This window comes from Merops nubicus, unplaced genomic scaffold, assembly GCF_000691845.1.
Source record: "Merops nubicus isolate BGI_N331 unplaced genomic scaffold, ASM69184v1 scaffold49047, whole genome shotgun sequence".
Taxonomy (NCBI): Eukaryota; Metazoa; Chordata; class Aves; order Coraciiformes; family Meropidae; genus Merops; species Merops nubicus.
In genome coordinates, this window is record NW_008619231.1 from 1,043 (window position 1) to 10,955 (window position 9,913).

Genomic DNA, 9,913 nt, shown 5'->3' on the forward strand with positions numbered 1-9,913 from the left:
CATTCTATGCAGTGACAGTTGGGAATGCCATTCTGTGCAGTTAAATCATCGTTGTCTTGCTTGACATTAACGCTGCAGTAAACCAACAGTTCCACGAAGGCAGCAATTCCTCCTAAGGAATTAAAGGTAATTATCTCACTTTGAGCGCATTGTGTAATTTATGGGAACCAAAAATACTTACAGCATCTTTGTTACATATCATTATTTTCTCCTAAAGAAGTGGCATGAAGAAAGCCCTGAATGCAGGCAGAGATGACAGATTGAACTGATATTTTCGCCTTTATTTTTGTGTCACAGTTGTTCGAGTGTTTTTTTTTCGTTTTTTTTCTGCTGTTGTAATCAAAGGTGACTGAGCAGTAGATAGTAACAGGATGAATCCAGAAACACAGGTCCATCTTCAGTCTGTGCATCTTTCCAGTTTCTTCAAAATAGTCTGTGTAGCCCTTGCTCTTACGTCTCTTAACAGCTGCAGTCAAAAGAGGTGCCCTTCCCTGGTAAAAAAAAACTGTCCTCCTCACTAGATAAATGAAATTACTTGTAAAGAAAGATTCTTCTGTAAATGTCTCTCTGAGAAAGGGCGATGTAACTAATGGAATATTTTTTTATTAGGCAAATGATGCTGATTACTGGTAGTCAGCTGTATTGCTGCAGAGCATTCTGACAGCTTGTCTGAATTATTTGTGTGCCTAGACTTTAAGCTCTTTGAGCAGGAAAAAATGATTCTCTCCCACTGTAAGATACATTAAACATAAGAAAACCCCTAAAAAAATCCATTTCTGTCTCTGCAGAAAAAATGCTGAGAAATCTGAAAGGACTTGTCTACCATCCTCTAAAGGTAAGTCTTGCAATAGCATCATGCTGATTCCAGTATTTCATCTCTTCTGTGGACTGGAGTGACAATGTACAACTGTAAAAAGTGAGATTCTCCCTAGGTTCATCATTTAATGCCTCCTGTAAGCTGGTTGTGTAAACTCCCATTATGAGTAAGGGAAAATCAGTGTCTTTCTCAGAAAGCAGAGAATCTACTAGCTCTGCAGTGCTGGAAAGTACAAAGGAAAAAGCCCTTTCCCTAGGAGAAGCGCCAGCCTTTCACAACGCCTGTGTTGCTGGTGGGAAGGTAATTTTGTCAGAGGCGGCTCAGTGCTTCAGGAGGGTGCAGTGATACTGTGACACCACAGCAGCACTGCCTGATCAGCAGAGCTTATTTTATAAACAGCAGAATGAGTTAATGTTGCTTATCTTGAATGAATTGCTGATGGTAGGGGACTTGCGTTGCCTCGTTTGCTGTTGTCATTTAAATGCTTTTTTACCAGAGCACAGGGATACCCAGACATTAAAGAGGATGACTGGATAGCTACTCGTTTCCAGAGATGATTCTGGCTGTACAGTACTGTACTTCTGGTGGCAGCCTTTTTGAAATGAACAGGCTTTCCTAGAGACTGGGATGTGTGGAAGCGTGCAGGGACAGCTCCACCTTATGGCACATGACTTTGTGATTAATCTCCATGTACCACGTGATGGCTTACTGCCATTTCAGGGATCTGAGTTGAACTACTCTGGCAGATAGGAACTTACTATAAAATCCATTCTACGCTACTAGGATAAACTGCCTTAAAAGATGAGGTGAAAATGTGAGAGCCTTACATACCTGTTAGGGTTTACTACGCAGAGTTCTACAGTGAGACAGAAAGGACTACCTGTATGTTTCTGTCATTCTGCTTGAAGTCAAGGGGATCTGTGACAAGCCACTTTTGTCCAGGAGGAGAGACCAAGTGGCATGTTGCTGCTGTAAACTCAGAATATGTAATGCATTAGCAGTGGTGTTCTAGGTCACTTGAAGGTATCCTTGCAGCCTGCAGAAACGCAGATGTACTTCTGCATGAAGTCTGGAAACAGAAACGGGGCAACTCTGTATCTCTCAAACTCAGGGTAACTGTGAGTACTATCTACTCACTGCTTCAGGAGCTTGTTTTGATCTTGTAGCACTGCAGAGTTAGAAAGGATTTCACTTCTCCAGGTATTTGGGAGCTGCTTCTACAGCCCAGTGCAAGCTGCAGTCCACAAAGGAAAAGTTCCAAAGTGTTACAAGGCTATGTGGGAACTCTGAGGCAGATATATCATGCTAAGGCTTGAAGAAGTGGTGTTCTAAGACGGTATCCTTCCAGGAAAAAGATAATTTAAAGATGGGATATGTTCTGTTGATGCAAAAATAGAAATGATGTGTACCTGGCTGCAAGAACAGAGGACTGAACTCCAAGACAAAGTTCTTCTCACACTTGCACCTTGTCTTACTGTGCTGTCTTCTACTCCCTTCATAGAACTTTTTATGAACTGGCTTTTGTACCATAGAGAATCCAACTCCTGTTTCTCTTCTGAGATTGTGTTTTTAAAAAAGTGGTATTTGGTAATATCATTTTGACTAAGTATCATTCAGCTGAGGTCTTGAGCTCTATCTAGACACACATTAAAATTGAACCCACCCAGAGCAAGAAGTTAAGCCTTACTTAATTGTCGTTCACTGCTACACAGGTCAGGGCAAAGATTTGTGCAGTACTCCAGGGGAGGGATGCTCACAGAGCAGTAAGCTTGCCTTGCCTTTCAGGTGAGCAAAGCTCACTACCCTAAGACATTCCCTTGAGACCTGACAAGGAGGAAATGTGGGATGTTCAAAGAAAATGACAAGGACTATGATTCCAGGCTAGGAATGACTAAGGGCTAACATTTTTGAGGTGAACAGATGACAGCAGTTGCATGCTCTAGTTTTTCATGTATGAAATTAGCTTTAGGCTGCAAATTAAGTCACTTTTGTGAACTCTGAAACTGAACATACCCAAATAAGACATGCTAACTGATTGTTTGGATTTGAGGAGGAAAAGAATGTTGTGGAAATGAGGAGAATGTGATGGCAAAAGTGAATGTTCAAGTGATCTCAGTGAGTGTTTACATTTACACGCAGGAGTTTGGTATCTAGTGTTGAATACAAAATGGTTTAATTCCCTACCTAAAAGGAGAGCGAGTGCTGAAATGCCAGTTCAGGGGTTCATTGTGTGTTTAACATGGGGTGTGGGGTAATCTGACATTACACTTCCTTCTGAGCCCTTATGGCTTTCAAAGAACCTCCTGAGGAAAACACGGATGGCAGCAGAATTGCATCATGTCATGGAGAACTGAAACAGCTGTCCCTGTCTCTAAACTTCACTTTATGGCTACTCTCATCTGTGCAGACAGACAAAATAGGAAACTACTCACTCTGTTTACAGTTGGAGTCTGCAACTCTCCCAGTCAGTAATATGAAGGGTGGCTTTCAGTTTTGCTTGTTTTGGTCCCAGCCTCTGTTTCAAGTCTATGCTTTCTTATTCTCACCATAACATAATAAGATGCTTGTCCTTCCACTCGCTTTCTTTGCTGTTTTGGCTGGGCTTTACAGGCATGCTTCAGCAGTCTGTCTATGGAAAAAAGAATTAATCAGCTTAGCTGGCTGTTTCAGTTTCTCAGCCACATCTGTATTATAATGAAAGAGCCTGTATGCAGGGACACAGTCAGGAAAATCAGTGCAGGGAATGTAATTATAAATATCAAATAGCGAGCAGCACTGCACTAATCCCTCAAGAACTGAGGTGATTATGGATTACTAGACAGCTTGAATTTTCAAGGTTCTTCAAATCATTGTAGGCAGAAACATTGTGGGAACTTCCCAGCAGTAAGAATTTAGTGGCTGCACTTGTGCTCTTAAGCAGCATGGAAGGGGCTAACTAGTGTACAGGGCTTGGGTCTCTAGATGACTTAAGGTGGTAGCTGATTTAAGGGAGTGGAAATCGTTTAGAAGCAGGCATCTAAATGTGAAATGTGGTTCTAAAGCGTGTAGGTTTTCACAGTGAATTTACATTCTATACCTATTGCAGAGCATTCTGTTCTGTATTGCATGCTACCTTCACCCAACCATAATGTGCATGCACTGAGTGCACAAAACAAACCACTAACTGTTCTTTTTACCCATAATCTTTGACTACTGAGAAGTTTGTTGCGTTTTGCCTTTTTTCTTTAGTTGGACCATGGGTACGCCCTCCATACAGCAGCCAAAAATTGCTTGAGTTCCACTGTCAGCCAGGATATCCCATCACTGGCAGAAAGACCAAGAGCAGTTTTCTACACCAGCGAGAATGACCCGGTGAGTTAGTGCCACAACTGTTATTGTCAGACAGCAAGAGCCTAAATTCCCTCAGTCTGCTTGTGGACTTGCTGGAGCCAGGAGTGCTTACTAAGGTTGTCTTGTTCTAGTAAACATCAGGGAAGGGAGTACACAGGCCTGATAATGGGCATGAAGCCCATGATCCCCAGCCCAAAGGAAAACAGGCCACGGCTGTGCAGTGCACCTGCCTGGGTTTAACCAAGGCAGGGCTGGTCCTCTGCCTGAAAGCTCCTGGGAACACAAGTATTGATTCCTTCTCTATAGTTGCACAGATAGACTGTGTATTGTAGAAGCTCAGATGTGGCTTAGCTTGTCATCAGATACCATTAATTTCAACTCCAGGGTTATTCTTCCCTGAATAACCTCCCCAAACTGGCTATGAAGGGGAATAAAAAAACACAGCCCAGATGACCTCATCACAGCATAGTTCTCCAGCATCATAATTCCAGCCTCACACTCCCTGTCTCAAGCACAAAATGAAGTGGAATAAATGAATGGAATAAGCCTTTGAGGTGCTTTACTGCTGCCTCTGTAATTGGAGTCTTTCAATACTGATTCCTCTGGGGTCTCTATGGAAACAGCAGCATTTAGATGATCTTGCTCACGTGATGCCAGTGTCTCTATAGATTGCACAGAAGAGTCCAGATGGCAAGGATTGTCCCCACTGTCCTGTGCCTACCATTTATGTTGCCAGGCAACTGGCCTTGGCATTCTGACTTCATGTGCCTGATGTTTGGTGACAACAGCCGTTGCTTATTAATTTATGAGCTCAGCGCTCCTCAGACTCGCCGTATTGCAGCAGAGGCTCCACAGACTCCCTACATCAGCAAACCTGATAGCTCTGACTGCACCCATCCTACTGCACCGTAAAGTTCCATTAAAAATGGATTAAGGAGACCAGATGAAAACTAAATTTTTAATAAGACTTAGCTTTTATATACTTTTCCATTATGAAAACTCGAAGTGACTAAACATAAGGATAAAGATACTGACCCACTTTACAGATGTAGGAGCTGAGGAGTGAAGGAATTTGCCCAAGGCTATGCAGCAAGTTGGTGACAGAAGTGAGAACAAAAATGGTCTCTGGAGTACTGCTCTTCTGTTTGAGTCCACAGACAACACTGCTGTGCAGAAACACAGGTGCTGTTAAACTCTGTCCAACACGTATGAGAAAACTCTAGGGAATCCAGCCTGGACTTTGACATACAGCTCTGCGTGGGAAGAAAGAAAGGAAGTCTATCTTAACAGGTCTCCTCTTTAGTCTCTCTCCAACTACCATCTTACAGCAGAGGGAGTTACTGGCTAGCCAGGCTTTTAAAATTGTCTTCCTGTTGCTAAGACTTACTGACCAGTAAACACTAGACTGGCAATTTTGGCAGCTTAGACAGCAGTTTGCTGAAGTTACGAAATGGTTTCTTCCTATAAATAGTTTGGCAAACCTGTGGATACCTCAAATCCTGCAGCTGTACCCTGATGCTACAGTTCCTGCTTTACTTGAATATGCTAGTTCTCCTGACTCTCAGTAACTAGGTGCTCACTTTGACTGAGCGTTCCCTCCCTGTTCCATTCCAACAGACCTTCTGTATCCAGAAAAGAGGTATCAGAGTAACCTAAGCATAACAGTTTGCATTTTACCTTTCCAGGCCAACCATACAGAACATCATGAGGGTCGTCATTACAGCATTCCACTGGAGGAGGTGAAAGCTTTGTTTCCACATGGACTGCCCTACCGGTTCCAGCAGCAGGTATTCTCAGTAGATTCACAGTGAGTGGACTTATATGTAACCAGATCGGCCGGGTAACTACGATGCTTTCCTGCTGGAATAAGAGAGTGTGATGTGCTGCAAGAATGCAATTATTCCTGGTCTTTACTGTTATTTTCTATATTAGAAGATATGCGTGAACCTAACCAGAATAGTGGCAGGAGGGTGTGAGGATTCCACCCTAAAACAATATTTTATTCAGTACTTTACAGCTCTAACCTTGAGTACATAACGAATTACAGAAATATTTCCACAGTTACTATATGAAACAGGCTGTCTCATGAAATAAGTTTATATCAGCAACAAAAAAATCTTGCCTCTTGATTTCTGTTGTGAGACAGATCATGCTGTGATTACATCAGGCTTTGTAAGCAGCTAAAGCAAACTGCTTGCTTATGTTCAGGAAGAGAGTTCTGATCTGTGAGCTAGTAATTCAAGGTGGTTGACTTTTGATTCAGACAGGCCAGTTGACCTCACCTGAATCTTTGGGAATGTGATGGAACAGCTAATCCTGGAAACCTTTTCCAGGCACACAAAGGACAAGAAAGTCATCCGGGTAGTCAGCATGGCTTCACCAAGGGGAAGTCACACTTGACCAACCTGATAAAAGTTCTGTGAAGAGCTGAATGGCCTGGTAGACGAGGAGAACACAGGGGACGTTTCGACCTTGCACAGTGCCAGTCAGAGATGGTGTCATGCTGGGAACAGCTGTATTGTGCCAGCAGTTGGCTTCTTGTTCTTATTCTGTTCCTTTTTGCAGATTAAGACCTTCAATGAAGCCTGCCTGATGGTGCGAAAACCAGCTCTAGAACTTCTCACTTACCTGAAAAACTCCAACTTTGCACATCCAGCTGTCAGATATGTGATCTGTATCTTTTATCACTTACTTGATGGTAGAACACAGGTTAAATACAGCTGGTGAGTTTAGTCAGATGAGGGCGATGTTTTGATCTTGTGCTGAACACCCTGGTTTAGTCTTCAGGGGGTGGTTCTGCCCTGTGTCTGTTGTCAGCAAAACTAGTCTGAGAAGTTCACGAAACACGTATACTTTTTTTCTAGGCCAGCTCTGGCTTATGACACAGATCTACAAACAGGGCTGTTGGCACAACTAAGGGAATGGGAATCATCGGCTGTGTTGTAGCACGGGGCATATAGAGAAGGAACTCATTGGGCTAGGTGTGCTGCTGACCAAAAGCAGGATGGAATGCCGTCCTTGCTCGTACAACCTTTGAACTTCCTTTATGCCTTTTGTGAAACAGTTGCAGTGAAGTCAAAATCGAAGTGGTTTTTCAGAGGCTTTCCTTGACAGTCTGTGTTGGAGATGGTGAGAAAGGAACAGGGAAAACCATGACTCTGTGTCATGTGATTCACTTCTGCGCCAGGCAAGGCTGGCTGGTGCTGCACGTCCCCGATGGTAAGAGCACCAATGCTGTCTGTGTCACACGTCAAACGCCTGCGGATCCTGAAGATGCTCCTTCAGGAGAAAGGTGTAGGGTGGGCCACAGCAAATCTCTGTATTTTACCATAGATGGAGAAGGCTTACAAACTACATAACCTGAGAATAAAGTAGAACATAATTACAGTTATTTTTACGTGTTCTCACATGCTTACAGTCAGTTTGTTAACTCGTTCCCTGCTGTTAGCGAGTGTGACAGGAGAAATACTGTGGGGGAGTCTGTGTGACCTCCTCTGTCCTCAAGGGGCAGTCTTATCAGTGTAACAGAATAGGGATAACAGATACAAACATGCCCCACCCGCTACAATTATTAAAAAGAAAAAAGGGTAACTTTTATTTTGCTTACAGCTCATCTCTGGGTCAAAAACTGCAAAGAGCTTATGCAGTCATCCTACAACAAAGAACGGCTTGATCAGCCTTTACAGGCATCTTTCTGGCTCAAGAACTTCAAAACCTCAAATGAACGTTTCCTAAAAGAGGTTTGTAGAACTTGTCAAGTTGTTCTAGTAGCTAAGAACCAAGTTAGGATCATCTCTCAGGGGCTGCATGTGCACATGCTTCCTCTCACCGATCGCCTTGATGCAAATTCTAGATTTGCTTATTTTCAAAAAATGCTTCATGTATTGATGCAGGCACCCACACTGCATGCAGGCCCACAAACCAAACCCTTCCCTGGATTCTGCTTTTGTAGAAAGAGCAGTGCTTGAAGCCCCCACCGTGGGGATGGCTATTTGTGATGAATACTTCTTCCAGATTCTGCACTAGTCTTTAACGCTGGCAAAGAACCAGGAATCTTGCCATTCCAGATTTGCCAAGCTGCCTCTGCCACTACTTGGTTCCCAATCTAATTATAGTTATCTTCCTGCAGATAAAAACACAAAGAAAATATGTGTGGGGTAAACGAGAGAGCACTGAAGAGGGCAGACCGTTGGGTGAAGTGGTGGAGCAGGTAAGGCATAACAGCTGCTTCTGTCTTTGTCTCACCTTTTATCAGAAGATACTGTCATTGTTTATGCAGAACAAATTGCTTCTAAAGACCTTACAAATACAAGTTCTACCAAAAGAAAGGCATTTCCCTATGAATGAGGTGGCTAAAAAAACAGGTTGTGGAAGATGCAACAGATCTGTAAAGGAAGTTGTATGGAGAACTTGGGTAGAAACAAAAGTTAGAAAGTTCCTCTGGCTTTGATGCTCAGTACCTTGGACCAGAGTGCTCCTCTGAAAGGAAGGAACCCACTGTTGGCTGTCATTTAACTTCCTTCCCCTTTGGGAAGGGCAAGCAGTGTCCAGAGTTGCCAGCATTATATATTAACAACAAAACCCAACTTGAGTTGTGTGCCTTTTCCTTCTTAAAGGGTTTAGCTCGTGTGAGAAATGCCAGTGATGCAGTAGGGGTTGTGCTGAAAGAGCTAAAGCACCAATGTCATCTTGGCTTCTTCCGGCTTCTCGTGGCAGTGGATGGCGTCAACGCGCTCTGGGGAAGGACTACGTTAAAGAAGGAAGACAGAAGCCCTGTAAGAAGTCATCTGCTCAGATGATATTTCTGCCTTCTTACTGCAAGGGAAAGCAGGGGAGGGTGTTTTGTTCATTTTTAAGTTCTGTAGTAATCCCTTAAAGACATTCATTTGATTTGCTAGCTTGAAGGGACCTGCAAAACTCATATTGTGCTTTAGATGATTTTTACTGAAGCAAGTTCACTAAGAAAAAAGTGCATATATGCCTTGTTACAGCTGGAAAAGTTTGAGCATTTCTTTGTGTAACATGGATAAGGCTGAATGCTACAGTGCTAAGTAAAAGCAAATTAAAAATGCATCTAAAGGATGCAAATGATCTCTTCAGGCTAATTTAGAGTAGGAAAGGGGGATTTGTCTCAAATAATAGAAACTGCTGGCAAAAAAAGTGATACAGACAATCTTCACCAGGTTTCTCCAGAGGAGCTGACGCTTGTGTACAATCTAAGGAAGATGATGATGAATAACTGGGTGAGTTCCAGGCAGTACCTTTGGGTGGGTTATTCGCAGCAATTAAAGCTACATGCTACAAGTGTGACCAATTGAGCATCATATTGTTATTCAGCGAAGGAGAGTATGAGCATTGTCTGACAAGTAAGAGTTATTATCTATCTCATCAGCGTTTCTCACATCATCCAAAAAGAACCAGAAAAGGTCAAATATATAATGGCGCTTTTGTTGATTACTGTGCCAAACTCCATTTTCTGACCCTGAGCCAGAGGTATTTCACAACCTTGATGACACTTTGGTTTATGATTTTTCAAACTAATTACAATATTTCTTCAGATTTAAAAGTACATAGATAAAAGTCCTTTTTGAAGTATTTCAGTTGTTTCAACAAAAAGCTATTTATAGGTAAGAATGGCACATTTAAATGCCAGCCCTGGAAAGTCCATCTGCATGTTCCCTGTGCTGCAGGAGTACTTGCAGTCACCAGGGTTAACGCAGTTAGGAGCACTGTAGGAAGTCCATAGAATCATAGAGGTTGGAAGGG

General features: G+C 42.8%; 1 protein-coding gene across 1 annotated transcript; it reads left to right on the forward strand.

Moving 5' to 3' along the window:
* Positions 1–793: 793 nt before the first annotated feature.
* Positions 794–9,390, forward strand: DAP3 (death associated protein 3; the record flags this gene model as incomplete). Its single annotated transcript, XM_008943706.1, has 9 exons — positions 794–835; positions 4,046–4,168; positions 5,833–5,934; positions 6,713–6,821; positions 7,274–7,366; positions 7,757–7,887; positions 8,277–8,357; positions 8,764–8,922; positions 9,331–9,390. Coding segments are annotated over exons 1-9 (900 nt in total), but the record flags the coding sequence as incomplete, so codon positions are not given.
* Between the last annotated feature and the right edge of the window lie 523 nt (positions 9,391–9,913).